General features: G+C 39.1%; 2 protein-coding genes across 3 annotated transcripts in view; both read right to left on the bottom strand.

The window, feature by feature from the left end:
- Positions 1 to 2,139: 2,139 nt before the first annotated feature.
- LOC131140501 (TLE family member 5-like) lies at positions 2,140 to 13,763 on the bottom strand. Its single transcript, XM_058090984.1, has 7 exons — positions 13,336 to 13,763; positions 9,574 to 9,671; positions 9,401 to 9,464; positions 9,272 to 9,316; positions 9,125 to 9,187; positions 8,923 to 8,997; positions 2,140 to 7,026 (listed from the first exon to the last, which is right to left on the bottom strand). The coding sequence occupies exons 1-7, from the start codon at positions 13,360 to 13,362 to the stop codon at positions 6,787 to 6,789; spliced, it is 612 nt and encodes a 203-aa protein (XP_057946967.1). The 5' UTR covers positions 13,363 to 13,763; the 3' UTR covers positions 2,140 to 6,786.
- Positions 13,764 to 15,794: 2,031 nt separating this feature from the next.
- Positions 15,795 to 23,101, bottom strand: part of gna11b (guanine nucleotide binding protein (G protein), alpha 11b (Gq class)) — a 33,025-nt gene continuing 25,718 nt past the window's right edge. For both annotated transcript variants that reach the window (XM_058090209.1, XM_058090208.1), the window contains exon 7: positions 15,795 to 21,628. In XM_058090209.1, the coding sequence (XP_057946192.1) occupies positions 21,438 to 21,628 (191 nt within the window). In that variant the 3' untranslated portion in view covers positions 15,795 to 21,437. The remainder of the gene's footprint in view (positions 21,629 to 23,101) is intronic.

Here is a 23,101-nt window from a genome sequence, read left to right as displayed (position 1 = left end):
GAAAGACACTGGGCAAAAACGGCCTATATGGCAGAGTTCCAAGACCAAAACCACTGCTTAACAACAACAACAAAAAGAAAACGTTAAAGCTCATCTCATGCTGGAAAAGCCTCCAATATGGCTGAGTGACAACAATTCTGCAAAGACATTTCCACGAAGTGGAAGTAGGATTCAATACTAATAAATTGAATATTTTTGGAGTTAGAGCATACAAAACATGTTTGACTCTCTTCATGTTTTTTTCATGATTATTAGCTCCATGTAGACATGAAATAACACCCATTCATAGTCACCATTACACTCCTATTTTTCTTTCTTTACACAACATATGTAGCTAATGCGCAGGTACGGCTGCTAGCGAGCTAACTAGTTAGCCTCCAAATAATTTATTTTAAACTTAGTGTTTCATACAAAGTGGGAAGGAAGGACAAAAACTAACCACTTCCACATGGAACAGGAGAAAAACCTCTTTTCACTATAATGTCGTACATGGCTGACTAAACGCAGTGTGACGGTAATGTGATGAATTAAAATAAATGATTTGGAGGCTAACTAGTTAGCTCGCTAGCAGGTCTCATCAATGTTTGGTGTCATTACTGACACTTTGAGGCCAGAATAGTCCATACATTATAAACGTTTAATATTTGTTACTAATAGGCCATAGTCTATCACGAAACAGCGATCATTCATTCATTTTGGAAATACCGAGATTGAGTGAGGTCGCGATTTTGGAACTACGATATAGCGAGGGACGGCTAACTACTAATTAACTAATTAATGTAGAAATAACATGCTTTGGTCATTTCCCCCCCCCCATAAAACAGTATATTTGAAGATTCATGGATTTCAGCATGTAATTCCCAACATTAACACTTTTGTACAGTTTTTTTTTCTTGTAATATTTTTTGCTTTATTGTAACAAAATGAGGTTTTGGTGGGGTAATTTTCATCTTCAATCTTGTGACATTACGATGTTACTTGTTAAATTGCGGGGCAGCTCTGTCTCTCGTTTTTGTTTGAAATACAAACCTGTTCCCCAAACCTGATTCCAATGGAGCACCTCTGGGATTATCAGCCATTGTTCCATTCACCACCGCCATGTTTATCACCACCACAGACTATCCAGGAGTTGAAGGACGCCCTGATGCAGGTCTCGGAGAAGATCCCCCAGGAGAACATCAGCGGTCTCATCAGGAACATGTCCAGGCGTTGTAAGGAGAGCATCCAGTCAGGATAAACCTCCAGGAAGCTTTCTAGGTCTTCCAGAATCTGCACCTATTCCAGCTGTATTTCCTTGGCTTTCCAAAATGGTCTGTTTTCATTTACTCCACCCACAACCCGCATCTAGGCACTCCCACTCCGCTGTGATTGGTCACACTCCATATAAGGAAGTCTGGCTGACTGTGAGGTCACATTCTCTGAAACCTAGCGTTCAGAGCCATCCCAAACTTCTTTCAGGGCTCACTTCCAAATGTGCAAACCTCATTATGTGAAAGTTTGGCATCGTTTAACATGAGAAAACAACATTCTAACTACATTTATAGGGCAGAAAATAACCTTTGTGCTGTATTCATATTTTATATTTCACTGATACTATTTTACATTCTTTAAAAAAATATTTTATGCTGTACAAATATTTTATCTCTCATTCTCTGCTAATGCTCTGCTTTATTTTTCTCTTGCCCTATATTTGATTCCCACAACTACAATGTTTTATTTTGTTTACTCCTGATTTATTTCACCATTTTATTTTTTCATCTTTAAGTGAGTTTTGCTATTGTATGTAAATTTTCATGTTATTCTCTGCCAAAAATTCTGATTTTTTTTTAAGATCACGCCCCACTACTGTTTTCTTTTACATGCATTTCATCCATATAGCTGCATCAAACATTGATACACTGGTATCACTTACACGCATAAAGCCACAACAGTGTACTATATAAATGACAACAATGGTCAGGGCTGGCTACCTTGGTCAAATCTATTAGCACAGAATCATGACACTTCTGTTGATGATAAAACGATACATTTGTGTATAATTGCCAGTAAGGGACGGTCTCATCCATAATTGGGAAGGAATTCTGTCATATTCAATCAATGCATCCCAGCAAGAGCCAAAGACAACACATGCACCCCACGTCCAATCAATCACATCTTTTATTTGTAAGGCACCAGAGAAGCTCCCTTACTGCTAAAAGGTTGATTTGTTGTCATTAGCGTACACAGTTTCTTTTCACTTTACAGCTCTTCTTTTTTCTATTCTCCTTGTTGTGGTCTTAGCTTTTTAAAAGACATTTTTTTGTCTTTGCACAAAAAAAGGATCGAACATTTACAAACTGAGCAAAGTGTTGCAGAGGATGAGAGAACGAGAGGAAAAACAATCCAAATGAAGGACATTGTGCCTCTTAATGTAACACACACACACACACACAACACAAACGTCTCCCATGTTACACACAAAAGCAGTTAAAAAGCAGCTTTGAAACATACAAAAATGCTTTAAAAAATATGTATATTGATATATTCATGTGTACAAATTGGCCCTTCACAGCGCAAAAACAAAAACATAGACATAGCATTCTTTTGGCTGTTTGTTCATAATTAGGGGAAATAGTTTTAGCACAGAGTCACCACTTAAGTGCTTTTCTAAAAATAATTATGCTTAAAATTTTTATAAAGTCATTTAAATGAAAAAGAAAAGGGTTTCAGGGAGTTGTCTAAGCTCTGGTTGGGTGGTGGGCGGCCCAAAAAATTAAAATAAACTCACATTCCAACTGACCTCGGATCAGCCTCGTGAGTGCGTGACGTCACAAGTGCCAATGAGAGAACAGCGCTGCCCCCTGCTGGCCTTAAGTGGAAACACTACTCATTTTTATGAGTTGGCTCGTTTCATAGTTGCAAATGAGCAACAACAAAAAAAAAGACTACCAAGCAAATGAAACCGAATATTGTCCGTTTTTACCATATATGTGGATCATAATTGGATGTTTTGGATCACAGTTTATAATTCACGTCACGCAAGTATCATGGAGTAGATTTCTGGTAGTGTAAAAATAAAAATGTTTTGATTGTTTAATGAGAATCAAGTCAGGGCTCCAGACTAGCTTTTGGTTTTTTTTTGGTTTTTTACCTGGAGCAGATGCCCCGAAGTTAAAATTTTAGGAGAGCAAGCAGAAAATCTCAAAGTTAACATACATTTATTCTAATTTTCCCTGTATAACTGTAAACACTATTAACGCCAATAGTGCCAGTAGCGCCGGGGGCAAAAATGAGGTGATGATGCAACAGCACACCAATAGAAGCGCTCGGGATGGATCTTCTGTTTGTAAAAAACCCCATTCAACAGCAAGGAGGACGTGGAAGCGCATGGAGGAGTGTAGCGTGCAGATAAATTATTGCATGTACATGTACACACACACACAGTTTTATTCCATGTGAAAATTGGAAATAGTCCATGTAATTAATAGCTATTTTGATGTAAAACAACCCTTTGCTGTGTTGTTTAAGTTATGGTATAGTTGTTTAGCTACTTCAGCTGTGACAAAAGCAAAAAATTGCTGTCAAAGTAAAAGTTGACAACGGAAAAAGCTGATTTTTTTTTCTCATATTTTCCTGAAACGTACCTATGTTTTACTGATGATTATTAAAGAACAAAAGGGTAGAAACAAACATTTTTTTCCCAAAGCACGACGATAGTCTAACCTTGATGTTGATTTCCAACAATGGAAAACAAAATTCTGTCCTGTACTCTTTTGACATATGGTTGAGATTGAATGAGTTCATTGTGTGCACTATTTGACACAAACCTGAAATCAGTGCTTCTCAATTATTTTCTGTCATGCCACCCCACCAAGGGACAGAAAATTGAAATACCAGAGAAGCGAAACTGAAATCAAGAAAATGCAACAAAATGGAGCGCATACAAGCGTATCCAAGAGTCAAATTTCACATTGAGTACTATAAATCTGTACCTGTTGGCAGGTCCGCATTGAAATCAAAGCCTCTTGTGGCCCCTCTGACTGTCCAGTAATTCAGGTATTTATTTCACAGTCACACTTGGTTGAATTTTTGGCTAAAAAGTTACTGAAAGTTCAACCATGAATTGTTAGGACAATGAATCAGTACAGTCCCAGAAATCAATTGTTCAATAACACAATTAACAGAATAAAAACGGTTTCTTATATAAATCTGCCCCGTTTAATATAAAACAGTATAAAGTGAGTATCCAGAGCTGTCCAATTTCTAGCACTACCGAAAGATACTTTGACATAAGGCTGTGTGTGTGTTTCATGTGACTGTCAACATTTCAATTGCACTTTATTTACAGTACAAAGCTCATTGTCGTTCTGCTATTTTGTGCTAATTTGTCATTAAGTACAGGCATATCTGAATTGAAGAGCTATAAAAAACAGCAAGATTTGAAGCAAATATTCTTTGGTGAGCTACTCAAAATCAGAGCGGAGAGCAAGGTTGTTACGTGACACTTAAAGAAAGTTAGCACATAGTCCCACAAACAAAACAAATTTGAGCTCCGAACGAACTGCATTGTTTGTTTGTTTGTCAGTGGGGAAAAATTAAAAGTCACATTTGGAGTCCATGGACCAGAGGCTTGGCACATAACTCTAGAAAGTGAGAGCCAGAAAAATGTGTAAACAAAGACGGTAGAAAAATGAATGGAATGCAATTAAAACGAGAGCGATCACACACGCTGACAGTGATAGGCTTAGACTGTAGCAAGCTGTCCTCCATCGACTATTGTCACGGTGGTAAGGGACAAAGTGTGTCCCTTGTCAACAGGCGTACTTTTATCTGGTCGCACATGCACGAGTTGATGACAAATTTATTTTTGTAGCAGTCTGGAGCCCTGGAAGCAGCAAAATATTTAAAAAGTTGTAATATTATAATTTAGTTACAATTTTTTGCAGTATTTGTCATTCATTCATTTTCTATCGCTTGTCCTCACGAGGGTCATGGGGGTGCTGGAGCCTATCCCAGCTGTCTTCGGACGAGAGGCAGGGTACACCCTGGACTGGTCGCCAGCCAATCACAGGGCACATATAGACAAACAACCATTCACACTCACATTCATACCTATGGACAATTTGGAGTGGCCAATTAACCTAGCATGTTTTTGGAATGTGGAAGGAGTTCTCCGGAGGACCCGGAGAAAACTCACACGTGCACGGGGAGAACACGCAAACTCCACACAGAGATGGCCAAGGGTGGAATTGAACTCGGGTCTCCTAGCTGTCAGGCCCAGTAATTGTCAATTTATGTAAATATGTTGACAGATCAATTGATTCATTAGGTCGTAATGTTCTGTGGTACATGGTGGTAAAAATTATCAGATGATACTTAACAAAATTTTAAATCAGATTTTTTAGGGCAGTCAAATGATTAGCAGAATATTTGAATCAGACTTTAGACGTGTTATTATGAACAAGGAGGACTTGCATTGAAAGACACCACATCAAGTTGAATTCACGTTTTGAGTGAATTTTCTGGGATGTTCGAGCACTAAATGCAGCAAATTGTCCTTGTGTTGAGGTTCAAAGTGAGTGATAAGAATATCCACTTATTGCTTTCCTTTGCATTTCTGTCCATTTAGACCATATGTAATAAAGAGATTATTGTGCAGAATGTCGGAATGTCCATGAATGCATCTCGCGGCCTGTCTAGGGAGAATGAGGTGTTGCAATGATGAATGGACTAGAGACCTGTTGTTTGAAGTTGGCGATACATACAGTATATGGTGTTGGAATTGCCCTGCTGTTGATGGCCTGAAGTAAATTAGTTACTGCCATTAACATGCTTGTTTGACAGCCCTAATTTTTTTAGATGGGGGGGGGGGTGTTTGTAATTTAATGGGATTTTTTTTATGACAATAAAATTGGATTCCAAGAAAAAAGTACTTATTTGGGAAAAAATAAAAAAAATAATCACAATTGTATTGTTTTTTTGTCTCGTCAGTGTAGTTCATCATGTGACAAAGAGCCGGAGAAAAATGTGACCTCTTGTGTGTGTCTTGGTCAGTAGATGAGTGGACCAGCAGGGGGCGCTGTAGCAAGGCTGTGGCCCATTCAAGGAAAAGGTGCTTCAAGCAAAGAAGTTCAATCAAAAGATTTTTTTTCCGTTTTCCCCCCAATTGCATCTCACACACAGACATACAAACACATGTCTACTCGGCCTGCAGTTTCACACACAAACATTTTTTTTAAGACAAATCCCCTTCCGAACAGCCTCAGGTGGATTAAGTATACAATATGTAGAAAGCGTTATAATGGAATTAAAATCCCATCAGATGGGACTGAGGTACACAGCTGAATGGTGTTGCAAAACAAATGAAAAATAAAGTAAATACAATTTTTTCAAGTGAGGGGTCATGTGTTTTGAGGTTGACTGTCCCTTTAAGAAACATAATTTCATTGGACTACAAAGGAACAAAGCTACAGTAAACAAGCGAAGGACTGAAGGGGAAAAAAATGGAAAGAAGAAGAAATGTGAAGGCTGTCACTCTGAACAAAGAAACAAACAGTGGCTTGCACTACAATGGCGTCTAAGTCAAAATCTACAAGCATGAGTCTACATAGTCCACTAAATAATATCTACACGTCGCTCCCCTCCTGACATTGTCTCTGCTCCTCTCCACTTGACACCACCACCCACCTCCACACAAACACACGCGCGCGCTAGCGCTCACACACACACACACACACACACACACACACACACACACACACACACACACACAGTGACAGCTTTACCTCAGAGACCTTCAGATACACTTTAGTCAGATTTGTCCCCGTCCTCTGGCCTGGGCGCTCTCTCGGCGCCGTCGCGGGCCTTGTCCTCCTTGGCGGCCTGGGCTTGGCCGTGAGAGTAGTTGGCCAGGATGGACGACAGCGACAGCAGGCCTGAGCTGGATGACACGGCCGGCAGGGTGGGAGGAGTCAGGCCCAGAGGCAGCGGGGCCACGGGTAGGGCCAGACCCTGCAGCTGGGACAGGTGCTGCACCTGCAGCTGTTGCTGCAAACAACACACATAGTGTGACTTATTTACCTACACACCAACGTGACATACATTCGTAAGTGGCATTTACACCATTTACAAGGACTACAGAAGCAAACAAAACCGAAATATTTTAAGGCAAAATATTACGAGAATAAAGTGATATTGATTAGGGCGTAATGAAAAAAGGAAATGTCTCTTTTCCGCAACAAACACTAAAATAAAATGTCAATAATTTGTCATTTTGGCAAGAATTACGTATTCTTATTTTTTTTTTAATATTTTTATTTTATTATTTTGTATTCATATATTTTTACTTGACTAAAGTTGTAATAAAAATACAGAATTTTAAGCTACAAAAATATCGGAAAAAAATAGCAAATTTGTAATTTCAAAAACAATTATATATTCATAATTTATTTTATAATCATAATAAGTTGTATTTTTACTTTCAAAATGTTTGTGGGGATGTTTTTTTCTAGAATCTAATCTTATATTATTAAAATCAATACTACTAAAATATTTTCTCAACCTGACAAAAACATTTACAATAAAATTGGTGCAAAGCAGTTGTAGGAGACAGGTTTAGGTCGCTGTCCACAGATATGTGAAAGGCATGGTAACATGGTCATTGGTGGGTGGGTGTGTGCGGAAGTATAAAGGGCACACAGTTGTCTCCCGAGAGCCAGGAGGAAAGGCTTTTTTTGTTGACTGCTTTGTATCAACATATTTTGCCACCATACTTCTATATCCTCAGTTTGCCACCCTGGTTTCAACCAATAACCGGATTTGAAACACGACAGAAATATGATATTGAAACCGAAACCAGGAAAATGCAAAAAAGGAGAGCATACAAGCGTATTCAGGAGTCAAACTGCATGTTGAGTACTATAAATTTGTACATGTTGGTATGTATGCATTAAAATGAAAACCTCTCGCTTCCACCTAGGGTGTCCGTCCCACTATTTGAGAAGCCGTTATAAAGTAACAATACTCTTACATGAGTACAGTGTTCTGGTTGGCTACTCCACCCATCTCTAAGTAGATCATTCAGGTATAACATATGTTATATAAGAATACATGTAATGGCTTCCTACGGCAGAACAGCCGTAGGAGTACACCGCCCGCTGCGGTGGAGCCACTGCCGTGGCCGGTCAATGCACATAATGTAGTACTTTTAAAGTGATGCACTCACTCCTCCAGCCTTACCCTTGTGAGCACACAGAAAATAACTTGCATCCCAGGTTTCTTCTGAGTGCTTTGCATGATGTCTCCCCCTTAGACTTTTTTGTAAAAAGGCGCTTAATCAAAGTTAGTACATTCACTTGTATTCACTAACATCTGGCAGCAATGTTGACGTATGTCTGCTCGATGCGGTCTCTTCCTATTTCCCACAGTGCTTTGCTGTACTGTTGCTGTAAATGGCTCATATATCACATGTTTAAAGCTGACATAGTTGTTGGTTATTGTGCATTATTTGTTGGCAGTGTCTTATCTGTTGCTATGTACTTATTACATTGCTGTGTGATGTCTTGGCACTTTCTTTAAGACACCGTGAGTAAGAATGGTAGGTGGAATATTTAACTCGCCCACGATTTCAATGATGCTGGTCAGGTCATTATGAGCTGTGATGTTGTGCTGCTTGCTAAAGTAGGGTGTTAATTCTTACCCAGAGAAAGTTTGAGCGACAAAATAATTACTGAAATTTGTGTCAATGTTAGTGGTATTTCCTCTACATCGGTTCTCATCAAAGACAATATTATCAGACGTCCCTAATTTAATCTTATCGTTATGAGAATCTAAAATTATTTTACAAAAAACTAACAAAAATATTTAAGGTTCTAATTTTTTCCCCACATCATTTATTCTTAAATGAGAATGAAGTTATAATTCTCCAAGAATGAGATGCCCAACCCGTATGATGGAGTTCATCTCAGGGGGCGTGACCTGTTTGGCTCTCTCGATGGCGCCCATGACTTGCTGCTGGTGCTGAAACAAAAAAAAACAACAGAAAAAACCCCCCACATTATACATTTCCATTACATGATATAGTTTTATAGATCTATGACATCATTCAATGCAGCATGAAGTTTGTCTACATGGAGCTCGTCTTTACCTCCTGAGACAGGTATGGCAGCACCTGAGCACAGATGCCATTCAGTCTCTTGACTATTTCCGCCTGAGAAGGACATGGAAGACAAGCACAGTGAGAGACAAGGACATGAGGACAAGAGCTTGAAGGAGTAGTCATCTTAAGGTTTACCTGTTTGTGCATTTCAATGTTCAGCCCGTAGGACATTTCATAGTACTGCAATACACAAGCAGTATGAATATGTGAGCACAAGTCTTTGTACTTACTATGAAATATCCGAACGAGACAGAGAACACTCACCATGATGTAGTGACGCTGCATCTCGGACTTCTCCGAGGCCAGTTTGTCACATTCCAACTTCAAACTGGAAAAAGAAAGACAATGAAGTGAGAGGACTGTGGCGCTGCTTCATACATCACAATGCCAATCAACACATCACCGCCAATCTGAAAAATGCCAGTGTGCGTCACTACCTGTGGTATTGTGCTTGGAGGAACTGGAACTCGTCCTTGATGCGGTCACACGAGTCCGAAGTGGTGAACTTGAGGGGTTGGCCGGACTGAGCGGATGCCTGGCCACAAAATGGAGGCATAACGTTAAATGTGTTTGATTTACGCTTGTGCTATAGTTAAGAATACGAAAAAGTGAGATGTATGCCTTGCTGCATTGCACGTCATTCCATCAATAACGGTCTTCTTCTGACATGTGACAGTTAAGTGTATTTAAGTGTACAGTTTTATCATGACGACAGAAGGGGATTGTTAAACCAGTTACTTTTATGAGAATTTGATATTGAAATATGACAACAATAACATATTAACACGCAGAGTAGACTTCATTTATTCACAAACAAAATGAAAGATTTTGAAGTGAAGAAATATGTTTTCATTTTATGAGACATTCTAATTTGAGATTTTTGTCTTTGAGGAGAAATTGTAAATTTTATGAAAAAAATAATTTTATTTTATTGAAAAAATTACAAATGTATTAAAATATTTTGAGGATTAAAAAAATATTAATTTAGGATATAATGTATTTTACTGGAATTGAAAGGCAAGATTAGCTAGCTAGCTTCAACATTTTATGAAAAAAACTTAAGAAAAACCCTACATTTCATAAGATGCTTTTTATTCAAATAAAGTGCTTTGTACTATTAATTTGAGACATAAAACAAATTGAGAAACAATATGTAATTTAATTTAAAACAGCAAGAAAAAAACAAAAAAGAAAAGAAAACATGTTTTGCTGATTAAAAAGAAATAAACATTGAAGACTGGAATGCTGTGTTTGTTTAGAAACAGCAGATTTGTCTATCGTCTTAGGAGTCAGCTCTGGCAGGATAAAGGATGCTGTTGCTGGTAGTTTCCTTGAAAGCCGATTTCCACTTAGGCAAAAAGGCCACGTTGACGTCTTTCTAAGCAAGAGAAAAGGTGGTGATTGAAGATGTATGTTTACACATGGCCAGATTAAACTTGTTGGCCCAATGTTGGCCATATGTGGGAGGCATTTGGAGGTCTGCTCCTGTGTAGACTACACTTCTAAACCTCTAATCCAGACTTTAATCTCATGCTCTAAACCTCATTACTCTCTATAAAGTGGCACAAGGGCAAAATAGGCTGGGGAGGGGCGGGGGGTGTCTCTACATTGGGATTACCCAACTAAAAGCAGACCGTCGTTGAAGGGTTAGTTGTAGTTGTAGGGTTACACAAAGGTTGAATCTCTGCATCCACAATGTAGCACAGGACTACAAAGTATTTTTGACATCAAGTGTCCAGAAAGACCAGAAAAAGAGGGGTTTGAATTAGGTCTTTTTTCTGGTTTTTTTTTCCGGCCGATGCCGATTTTTTTCCATCACCCTTAGCCGACGGCCGATTTTGCTTGGGCCGATATTTGTGGCCGATACTGCTTTTGCTCCTTCAATTTATATGAAAAAATGACAATGATAACAAATATTACGGGTCTCAAGTTTAAACAAATATTTATTGAAATGTAAACACTGAACACAGTAGGATTCAGCTTTCTTAAACACACATTTAAACGGCATTATTCATTTTAAAAGGAATAAATATTCAACCATGAGCAAAACATTTCTGTCGTAGTTTATCTAGCATCGATGTGATGACTGCTCCTCCCGTGCACTCCCTCCCCCCGCCTCGACACACAAACACATCACACGGACACAATTTAGTAAGATATATAAAACATTCCTCTCATCATTAAAGTTGGTGTTGTGCAGACCTCTCATAAGAAGACACGGCTGCTCCAATTCCTTCTGTGTGTGTGTGTGTGTGTGTGTGTGTGCGTGCGCTCGGAGAGAGCGCACACTATGTGCACGACATGCATTTAACCTCAGCCCGGCGTTGGCTGAATGAAACTCCTCCAAACACCATGGGACTGAATTGCCAAGGTTGCCATTAAAGCGGTGTTGGTAACAGCTGTACATATTAGCCTCCAACTACATCAACAGCTCCCTAATTCCAACGGTAGGCACTTTTAAAGATGAAGCATTCAGCAGCATTCCTGGTTTTCAGACCCACAAACTGGGAGCACTTCCTGGTTCCCAGCGTGCTTTGCGGCACCGTCAATGTAAATAGTTGGTCAGTTTGTAGTTAAAGTTGCATAGTTGTTCATTCTTGGTCTGCTCAACTAGTGAGAGTGCTGAAAATCACGCAGCGGAAAAATATATCGGTGAACCCACACGCATATCGGGCGATAACGATTCAAGTAAAAAATGCAAATATCGGCCCGATATATTGGCCGGCCGATGTATCGGCCGATCCTTAGTTTGAATACGAGTTGGCAACACAGATCTCTCCTGTTATGTCTTCTTATTCTCCAGCAGACCAAATGATAGACACCACACGCTTTAGAAGATTGGGGGGGGGGGGGCATTTTGCACAATGTAGAAACCTGACATTAAAATATCAGCTTCACATTGGTGGTTGTCATGGGGACCCCACCTCGCCAACATAAGTGCTCAGCCTTTGGCAATGTTCATTTTGAAACGCTGCGGTCTTTACCGCAACACACCACATTCACAGCCAAGGTGGCATCTGTAAAGCTGACATTGACAGTGGAGTATTTGCAGTGTGGAGAATTTCAGGAAAAACGTATAGCAGTACAAATGTGTATAGTTAAAAAAACAGGCTTCTATATATTACGTTATTAACTTTTTAAAAAATTGTAGGCTGCAATAAATAAAAATTCTGGATTAAGAACCTAATTTTCATAGAAATAAGAACTTTTGTTGCCTTAAGTACAATATGTCTCCTAAAATATATATTTTTCCTTCAAAAAATAAATTTGTCACCCCCCCATCTGAAAGTAACCTTTTGTATGTACACTGACAAAGTAAACAAACACCGAATAACATTTTTATTACCTTAAATAGTTGTTATCACTCCAATAAATGTTATGACAGGCCAACTGCGAATCGACAACGCCATCATTGGTGGTGTAGTTTCAAAGAAAATGTGTATTGTATAAAAATTAACATTCTTACAAATTTGCATAGTAATATTATATTTGTATTCCCCCAGAAAATTATTTTAAAAGGGCAGATACCCACCAGGAAAATGACTTATTTACACATAAATTATATTTGTTATAAACTATTTACTTCTCTCACCATACCTTTTCTCATAAACCTAGTCACTGATTTCCCATTGAATTGTCGTTATTCTTGTAATATTTCGTCATAATTGTCGCACGTGGATTACGATTTTGCGGATTATTTTGGTAGATCAAATTCTATTAAGATTTCCTTCCAAACAGCAAAAGGCTACAAAGGGTCTGACTCACCCTTCATTAAAAAAAACGTGATTCTTTTTTACGGGCCCGAAGTAAATGCATGAAGAAAAAAGAATTTTTTTATGTTTTGAAAAACAAACGAATGTGCGCGTTAGCATGGTGGTAGCAGGTACAGTGAATGATGCAAGCAGGTTTAAACACATACACTCACTGACTTGCGGGTAACAGCTAGCAAGCTAAACACGCTTAGTTACATTACGGGGATTTTATCGTAACAGTTAGCGAGTAAATAATTGGCGAATAAAAGTGAAGAACGGGTAACATGGTGAGTCATTGTGACAAAAGCTAACATTTGCCCCGCGGTGCCAGTTTGCGCAAGCTAGCTAGTTAGCAAGCCAGCTAGCAAACAAGCTAGCTCGCTCGCTAGCTCCCGTTAGCCGCAGAAGGTTCACTCCACAAGCGGGACAAACTAGTGGCCAACTTACCGAGTGCCTCGATTGAGGAAACATCATGTCAGCAGCGTCCCTCGCAGAGTCTCCGTCGTCTGGTCCAACCAAGCGGGCTAGCTGGCTAAGCTAACGCGTCGCCCGGATATGTGATTTTTAAATGATTGGTATTCGCACTTTGTACCCTGTCATCGTTGGGAACAACGTTGGCTACCGCCGAACTATTAGGATACGCAGAACAATCCTTGTCTTCACAGCCTGAGTCGGTAACGCGGAGAAACTGCTACCAAAATAGTTGGAAATTTGATTTTTCGTGCGTGTAAAAAAGAGAAAAGCCTGATCGAAGGAAGATGAGTTTTTATGGAATAACGTTCCGCCTCCCCGAGGGAAAGCCTGGATGTTGACACATGAGCCCGCGACTCTCCTCTGCTTGGGGAGAAGAGGAGCATCGCCAGCACATCAACTGAGGGGCGATGGCGCTGGCGCCTCTTGTGGCCAGGAGCTGAAGTAAAAACCCGTGTGCTCATGCCATGCTGCCCTTTGTTCCCTAATCGCTCTGAGCACACCCGCAACCTTAATTAAGGGCAAAACAAACTACAAGAATAAAAGCCACTGTGCTGTGGAGAGGACATCCTGGCCTCCCAATGTGATGTGGGTTTGTCTCATGAAATTGTAGCACTGTCTTCCTAAAATGGCTGCTAGACTGCTAATTAAACTCTGTTTTCTAAGGTGGAAATTGGGTGAGTGTTTCATTAATACATTGAAGTATTATGTTAAAGGTGGTTTTGGGCAGTCATTTTAAAGATGAATTTCCACCTTATTTACAAATGGAATATTTCCTACACTAAATATTTCATAGCTAAGCTGAGAAAAACTTTCTACATACGGTTTTTAAGACTAGAGCCTTCTAGATATGAAATAGCACACCTACAGTTGCATTTACACTCCTATTACACAATATAGGAGACACACTGAGAGAGTGGTGTGAAAAGTTTGGTTATTTTTGCATGTTTGTCACACTTAACTGTTTCAGATCATCAAACAAATTTTAGTGTGAGCCATTGCCAACAAAAGTGAAAACAAAATAAAGTTTTTAAATGAAAGCTTTATTACTAAGGGAGACAAAAATCAAACTAACATGGTCCTGTGTGTAAAAGTTATTGCCCGTTATAACTTAACTGAGATTAATTGAGATCTATCAGTCTGGAAAAGGTTCAAAAGTCATTTCTAAAGCTTTGGGACTCCAGAAAACCAGAGGGAGAGCCATTATTTCACAAATGGCCAAAACAGGGAACAGTGATGAACCTTCCAAGGAGTGGCCAGCCAAACAAAATGACCCCAAGAGCGCAGCAACAACGCAACCAAAAAGTCACAAAAGACCCCACAACAACATCCAACGAAGTGCAGGCCTCACTTGCCTCAGTTAAGGTCAGTGTTCATGACCCCACCATAAGAAAGACACTGAACAAAAAATGGCCTGCCTGGCAGAGTTCCAAGAACAAAACCACTGCTGAACAAAAAGAACATTAAGGCTTATCTCCATTTTGCCCGAAAACATCTTGATGATCCTTAAAACCTTTGGGAAAATACTCTGTCGTCTAACGAGACTACAGTAGAACTTTTTGATGTGTGTCCCATTACCTCTGGCATCGGGAAAAAGAAGATCATAGCAACAGTAAAATATGGTGGTGGTCGTGTGACGGTCTGGGGCTGTTTTGCTGCTTCAGGACCTGGAAGACTTGCTGTGATAAATGAAAGCATGGATTCTTCTGAAGGAGAATGTACGGCCATCTGCTGGTGACCTCAAGCTGAAAGCAACTTGGGTTGTGTAGCAGGACAATGATCCAAAACACACCAGCAAGTCCACCTCTGAATGGCTGAAGAAAAACCAAATGAAGACTTTGGAGTGGCCTAGTCCAAGTCCTGACCTGAATCCTATTGAGATGCTGTGGCATGACCTTAAAAAGGCTTCATGCTGGAAAAGCCTCCAATGTGGCTGAATGACAACAATTCTGCAAAAATTCCTCCACAGCGCTGTAAGAGACTCATTGCAAGTTATCACAAACACTTGATTGCAGTTGTTGCTGCTAAGGGTGGCCCAACCACTTATTAGCTTTTTATTATTACTATTATTATTTTACACAGGGCCATGTTGGTTTGGATAGTTTTTTTTCCCTTAAGTTTAATTTAAAAACTGCATTTTGTTTTCAGCTGTGTTGTCATTGACTAATATTTAAATTAGTTTGATGATCTCAAACATTTAAGTGTGAGAAAAATGCACAAAAACACCAAATCACACTTTTTCACACCACCGTAAATAAAACATCTAATATAGACACATTATCAGCCAATATTGACCAGCGTAGAATACTACACACCATGTTTGACGTTGTCCTGTGAATGCCTCATACTTCCGTATTTAACTTCATTTAACCATTTTTCTGCATGCATTGTATTCATCCAGCAGTGGCAAGAATAACAGTTCCCGACACGCATGATCAGCAAGTATAGGAACAAAATTTATTTCAATTTTAAAACAGATAACCTTGTCAATATGTTTCTCTCTTAGAAGGCGGCAATGATCATATGTCATGTTTTTGAATGAGGATCAGGCAACAGTGGTTGAAAAAAACAAATATATGAAAACATTTCTTTAACAACAAAACAAAACAACAAAATATGGCAAGAAGAGTCATGTAAAATCAATAACGAATACATCCAAGCCCTCACTTTGCAACACAAAATAAGAAAGAGCACATGCAATTATAATAAAAAAACAAAAAAAAAACAAAAAAAATAGCAGATTAGCCTTTTAAGTTTTTCAATCTTAAATATAGAATATAATCTTTATGAACTTAATCTATTTTTTTAGACTCTGATGTTTTCTTATGAATATTATTTAAAAAGGGGGAGGAAGAAGGGTGTGTGGCCGTGTGGTTCCGACCGGTGTTGGCACTTAAAGCGAGAGAGCCTGGCTCTAGAAAGAGTGGGGGGGTTGGCACACTCAGTATAATACATCATTTACATCGTTTTACATAGCAAACAAAAACATTGTTGTACACCACTTCACAATTCCTTAAGCGTGTGGGAAAAATGCAAGTGATCCGTAAGAAGAACATACTGTATGGCCAAGTCTCAGTGTTTCCCACAGGACTACAATCGATCTGTGGTGCGGGGTTGGTTTGATTTTGATGTTTATGTTATGAGTAGATCATTTTGAAAAGTATCTGTGGCGGTCCCAATGTATTTGCGGTGTGCCGCCACAGATGAATGAGTATATGGGAAACACCAAGTCTGGTTGTGTGCGTGTGTGGGTATTTTTCTACAAGAATATAAAGCAGGAATAAAAATAAAAAAAACATGCACATTTTTTGTGAGTTCCACCCCCCCCCCCAAAAAAATCAGCATGATTATTAAAAGGCAACAAATATAGTGTTACAGTGAGGAGGAAAATAAACACACAATAACCTTTCTGAAAAGATTTGAAGTGTCATGCAAACACCTTCCCTCTTTCCAGCTCATCACATGTTGAAATATAGTACTATATAAATAAAGAATTGTGCCAAAAACTAAACAAATAACAATAGTACACCACTGTGCAACACTGCTCACAAGCAAAACAAGAAGTACTGTATCGTATAACCCCTGGCACACGTCAGGACGCCGAGGTCGCACTGTAGTGTCATTTTAAATGAGGAGGAGGAAAATGATTTGGCAAGCTTCATTGTATAATCGGTTTAGGACTGACAGAACCAACCCCAAGGGGGCCCCAAACCTATGCAAATACACGTTGTTATTATTAGTAGTATTTCTTTTACAATCAGCAACCCATTCAGAGGCCCCACCCGTGATTTGGGAAACTTTGTTCAATGTTCGCTTGAAAACCTTGAAGGAAAACGTCAGCGTCATATGGTCAGTTTTTCCAACAGTTGGAAAAAAAGAAAAAGTGGCACAACAAAATAATCATGACAGTGTTTCCCATGGGACTGCAGTCTATTTGTGGCAGTGTCGGGGTAGGGGTGGGGGACAATTTGCATAATTGGCCACGAAGAAAAACAACCCCTCATCCCTCGTTTATTTATAAATCAAATATTTTCACACAAAGCCTGCTTCGGAATATTTTTTTTCATATTATTAGAGCCTTCAAGACATGAAATAACACCCCTATAGTCACCTTTACAGTTCTATTACCCAATAAAGTAGATACACTAAGAAAATGAGTCATGTAAGATATAATATAGACTCACACATTAGCATCGGGAGCCACATTTTCAGCGAGTAGTCCCTGCGGTGGCTGTTCTCACATCAATATGACATTACTGACACTGAGTGACCATTGTGGAATATGACATCATTTTGCCATTTTTAATGCTTAATTTAGGCCAGAAATACATACCGTGTGCATACATTTTGGAGTACTCATAGGTTACATTACAAATTCAAATGGCAAAGTGGTGAGAGAAACATTTTTGATTTCCTGGAGCGTTCCTGTTTTTTTTCTATTTTTGCCAGTTTTATTTAGCAAATATTTAAACTTTTTCTTGATGTCTTTATTCTCATAATATTTTAACTTTATCATTATATAACTTTTACCAACCCTAAATTTCATAAAACCTGCAACTGTATTCTTTTGGTTTGTTTCACATATTAGTACATTTTAGGATTTATTCTTGTAAAATGACTGCTTGTTTTTGTCATTTTTGACAAATATTGAAACATTCTAGTACATTTTTTCTCTTCAAATTGCCTTTATTCTCATATTTAGACTTTATTAAAGTAAAATTATAACCTTTTGTAATATTGCAGCTTTATTCTTTGTTTTGTTATTTGTAATATCACTTTAAAAATAGATATTTTTTTAGTATTTAAACTTTATACTATTTTCCCCATAATCCTGACTTTATTCTAACATTTTTTTCATGCAATTACTGCTCATTTTCTTCCACCAGATTTTTGCCGTTTTAACCTTTTTTTTTTAATACAAATATTTCTATTTCCTTCTTTTCTTTTTCCTCTTAATGTAATATTTCTCATCCTATTTTATTATATTTATTATTATTACATTTATTATGTCAATATTAATGCTCTTTTAAAACAGGTTTGGTGCTGTTTTCTTGTTGAATTGTACTTTCAGCATGTGTTGAGGGCCACGAAAAAAAGGCCCCTGGGCCGCAAATTGGACACCCTCACTCAAACCAAAGCCTTCTTGCAATGTGTTATTCTCTGGCTGGCGGGGTGCAAAGGTCAAACAGGTAGCGTCAAATGTATCAGTGGCAGGCCACTGTATGGGAAACACTGCACGAGAAGAGTTCATTAGTGTACACGTACAATAATACAATTTGAAGAAATATCAAACATTGTGTTTAACATCATACAGTGGTGACAAAAAAAATAGGAATCTTTAGGTTTTTTGTCAGCTTCTTGGCAACTTTGGGAAAACATGCAATACTGTACTTATTGTGGCTGTAGTGTTTTTTTTATTTGACGAGTAACGAGTAAAACATGAACACATTTATTTCCCTTTTTTATGCATTCTAGCAGGAGAAAACAAGTTAGTTTGAGCTAGCTAACAATGCACATCAAAGGACAAACTCATTTTGGCACTAAATCCCTAACAAAAACAAAACTCCAAAAAAGAGCAACAGTGTTCCATTGACATAACTAATTTGACTGGAGTAACACGACGTCTCACGAGCCGCTCGCCTCAGCGCCAATCACAGACGGAAGAGTGGATACCTAGCTCTTGATTTCGCTTTGAATGCTCGCATTTATTACCAGAGGACTGGAGCACACGTCTTGTGCTGGAAGACACAGACATCCAAAGGAGAGCGGACATCATAAGTGTTGTCGCTGTTTTTGACGGAAGTCACATGAGTAGTTGTGCCTAGGACAGACTTGTTTGAAATCCACAAAATACGGAAGGATACAGTCAGCACTTCATCACAGCATGTATCATCAGCGAGGTACTACCTCCCAATGACGTGCATTGTTAGCCGGCTCATACTAACTAGTTTCCTCTCGTTAGAATGCACAGAAAGGGGAAAGCAATATGTTCATGTTTCACATAAGTATAAAAAATCGCCCGCCCAAAACTGTCACAAAATACACCATTTGGGGTTTGCATGAACATTCCACCTCTTGTACTGTATGTCACATACGCACACATATAAAAGTCATCTCCATGTCTGCACAAAAGGATGAATGATGCGTGTAGTCCTGTGCTCCCCACTGTGATAGCCCTTAATGAGGATGAGGGATTAAAGTCACCTGAAGAAGACTGAAAAGGTATATCTGCACTTCTGGCACTATCAAAGCAAGCCTCAAGAAAGCCCAAATGGAAAACCAAACAAAATAGCACGCATGGGTTGCCAGCTTCAACCAACATTAGAAAAAGATCCACTTATGTTTGTACATTGTCTAGGTAAGCATTACAGCGCTGTCTCTCTTGCTCCTTCTCTCTCTATATGTGTATATGTACGTATATATATAGTATAGAAAACCTATAGGAAAAACACTTTTGTAAATAAAAGGTGAGGGCTCCTAAAGAAAATGAATGACAGTGGATGGAGACGCCATGACGGCCAAGTACAAATGGAATCGTCCCAAAATAGAAAGCAAGAAATACTAAAATCTTTACAATACCAGACATTCATTAATTTTTCTTTTTTTTCCTTTTTTTTTAACAGCAGTTCAGACTCAAGTAGGCTCCGTTGTGAGAAAAAAGGGAGCGTGTTATTATTATCATTATTATTATTAACACATGACAGAAAAGCAGTCAAAATTATCAACACCTTCAAACCTGGTCCATAAATTAGATAAATTAAAAAAAAAGTCAATTACTCTTAAAATTGTCACCATACCGTAAAGATTGCTGCTCGTTATTTTATATTATATTTAGCCAGCTCTGCGACGTCCCATTTAATCAAGTCAATAAAATCCATGATCACAGTATCAATACTACCATAGGGAAAAACAGAACTGTATGCTAACCCAACTGAGATACTTTTTTCTATTTTTTTCTTTTTTTTTGCCAAAGATGGTGTACCACAGAGCATTTTTTTGTACATCAGTGATGTGTATATGTATTTACAAACAAATATACACAGACGTCGGAGAGTGAGTCAGTGAAAGGTTTGTAGCCCGTCCCATCACTCAAATAGCAAGCAATCGTTTTTTGTTTTTGTTAAACACAAAGGGACTATACAGTAAAACAAAAAAAAAAACAGAAGCACATCCTGATGTAATGCGGCAGGAAGTGTCTGATTGGACGGCATTATAGAAAGAACATTTTTACTTTCCAAAATAATAAAAGCGGCGGGTCACATGATTGTCCCTGTTAATCGTCAGGGGTGTCCAAATATTGTTATTTTATGTCCACAAAATCATTGTATTTTTTGCCAATACAAAACTTTGGACACCCCTGCTGTAAATGCATCCACAAAAGATCTGGGGGGGGGGGGGGGGGGGGGGGGGTGGCGGGGGTGCGGTGCGATTAAATATAGCTCCCCCCAAAAACCAAAAAAAAAAAACACTCCAAAAGGATACTTGTTTTCACGATTTTAAAAAATATTTCCGCCTTTTAGCTATGATTTGCTGAATAGTAGCTTACCGTTTAAAAACAGCGATATAAACATATTTTCCTGCCCCCCCCAAGCCCCTCGTGCTTTTTATGCATCTATCAGCTTTTATGCATTTTTATACATTTACATTACAGAGTTCTTTTTAGTTGTTGTTGTTTTTTTTGCAATCACACTGGTGGGTACATTCAGAGACGTGAGGTGGAGACCCAAATCCTCGTTCCCCCGGTGGTGGGGTTCCACGACGGCATGGTTCCTGGAGGTGTTCACAAACACACACACACACAAATAAGCACCGACGTCCCTTACAGTCACCGTGTGAGAGTTGCCAGGCCTGTCGAGGTAGGAGGGGGAAGGAGGGCACAAGAGATTTGGATCAGGAGTGGGGGTGGGGGTGGGGAGAAGAGGGTGTGTGTGTGTATAGTGAGAAGAGGGGTGGGGTTGTACTTGCGCGAGCATGGTGATGAAAAGTCGAGCGCACTCTTAAAAAAAAAAAAAAAAAAAGGTGTGCCTTTTGTGCAACGTGAGCGCTGCCATCCGCCCCCCCGGGCCCCACCTCGCTGCTCACACCAGGTTGTACTCTTTGAGGTTGAGCTGTAGGATGGTGTCTTTGACGGCTGCAAACACAAAGCGGATGTTCTCCGTGTCCGTGGCGCACGTGAAGTGAGAGTAGATGATCTTGTCGCTGTCGGGGTTTAAGTCCACAAACATCTTCAGGATGAACTCCCGCGCCGCCTGCGGATCCCTCTGGGGACCTGATGGAGGCACACCAGGTGGTGGGGGGGTGGGTTAAAGATGAGGAAAATCATGGACACTTTGTTCCAAACCCAAAACGTGATACGTGAATCTTCTTTATAAGTGGAATATTCTGGTTGTTAAAGCATAGAAAACCTGTTTAATATCTTCTATATGAGTTTTTTTTAAACATGATTAGAGCTCTCTAAACATGATATAACACCCCTATAGTCACATTTACACCCCATTACCCAATATAGTAGACATAATAACAGAAAACAAGCCTTAAGGGGCAGTTAGCGCGCAGGCCTCACAGCTAGGAGACCCGAGTTCCATTCCACCCTCGGCCATCTCTGTGTGGAGTTTGCATGTTCTCCCCGTGCATGCGTGGGTTTTCTCCGGGTACTCCGGTTTCCTCCCACATTCCAAAAACATGCTAGGTTAATTGGCCACTCCAAATTGTCCATAGGTATGAATGTGAGTGTGAATGGTTGTTTGTCTATATGTGCCCTGTGATTGGCTGGCCACCAGTCCAGGGTGTACCCCGCCTCTCGCCTGAAGACAGCTGGGATAGGCTCCAGCACCCCCGCGACCCTCGTTAGAGCGGTAGAAAATGAATGAATAGAAAACCTGTTTACGACCTTCTAAATATGATTTTTGAGATTATTAGTCCCCTTTACACTCGTATTACCCAATATAGTAGACATAATAAGTAGAGATAATAAGAGAAAATAAGACATAAGACATAAAGGAGACATAATATAGACTTATAGTATTGTGAAAGTACCTTGGTGGTGTTTCTTTTTTTACTGCCTGTTCTGTACAGTACTTCCTGCAGTGGCTACCAATGTCACATTACTGATATATTCCTAGTGTAGAATTATACATCTCACCACAGCATCTTCAGAATGTCTTATATTTGTATTTTAGTTCATTTAGCAATTTGTATTGGAAACATCTAATGTAGAAAATTGGTCAATGAAGGAATTTGGTCAAAAAATATGCTTAAATAGGCAATGTTTTGGACTAATAGATTGTATTCACCCACAGTGATTATTCCGTCTTTATAAATTGAATATTTTGCTAATTCGAGCATAGAAAACATGTTTACAACCTTCTAAATTTTGACTAAAATTACTAGAGACTGGAGCCCGCCCACAGGGAAGCTGATGTCATTGCAGCGCTTCAGAAGTGATGCCTTATGGGAAAATGTTTTTTTTTTTTTTTAACTAAACTATTGGGACATGTTATGCTTGTATATATACCTTTTGAGTGTTAAGTTACAATGTGATGAATTCATTGGTAATACTATATATGTATAGTAAATATATATATCTTAACAATGGTGCCCTGTGCTTTCCAATGGGTTGACAGCTCGTGGGTGCACTGCTAGCTTGTTATTGGCTCCTTCCAAAGAAAGACCGATCATCCATAAATTATATATTGCAATATTTGACCTCATTTGCAGAAACACTGTTTATTTGTGAAAGAAG

This window comes from Doryrhamphus excisus, chromosome 13 (genome assembly GCF_030265055.1).
Source record: "Doryrhamphus excisus isolate RoL2022-K1 chromosome 13, RoL_Dexc_1.0, whole genome shotgun sequence".
Classification (NCBI taxonomy): Eukaryota; Metazoa; Chordata; class Actinopteri; order Syngnathiformes; family Syngnathidae; genus Doryrhamphus; species Doryrhamphus excisus.
The sequence above is the reverse complement of the archived record's forward strand: the minus strand, read 5'-3'. Positions and strand labels throughout refer to the sequence as shown.